Source organism: Eurypyga helias, unplaced genomic scaffold (genome assembly GCF_000690775.1).
Source record: "Eurypyga helias isolate BGI_N326 unplaced genomic scaffold, ASM69077v1 scaffold39992, whole genome shotgun sequence".
NCBI classification, from domain to species: Eukaryota; Metazoa; Chordata; class Aves; order Eurypygiformes; family Eurypygidae; genus Eurypyga; species Eurypyga helias.
In genome coordinates, this window is record NW_010235070.1 from 16,390 (window position 1) to 16,615 (window position 226).

The 226-nt window shown below is 49.1% G+C and overlaps 1 protein-coding gene across 1 annotated transcript in view; it reads right to left on the minus strand.

Moving 5' to 3' along the window:
* Positions 1 to 226, minus strand: part of LOC104505869 (gallinacin-11-like) — a 2,441-nt gene that overhangs the window by 1,075 nt on the left and 1,140 nt on the right. Inside the window, exon 2 of the mRNA XM_010146615.1 lies at positions 40 to 168. Coding sequence (XP_010144917.1) covers positions 40 to 168 — 129 coding nt within the window. The remainder of the gene's footprint in view (positions 1 to 39; positions 169 to 226) is intronic.

The window sequence follows — 226 nt, forward strand, 5'->3', positions numbered from 1 at the left end:
TCCAAATGTTGCCTGCTTTGGCAGGGTTTCCACACATACCTATGCAGCAGGTTTTCTGACGCCAAGAGCAAGTTCCAAAGGCGGCAAACGGCTCTGGGCAGGATTTTGAATGGAAGCAGAAACCGTGGTATCCAACACAACGTAAGGTGTCTTTGGGCAAGCTGAGACCTACAGGAAGAATGGGATTCCCAGTTGCACTGCAGGATCAGTAATTTTCTCATGGTCT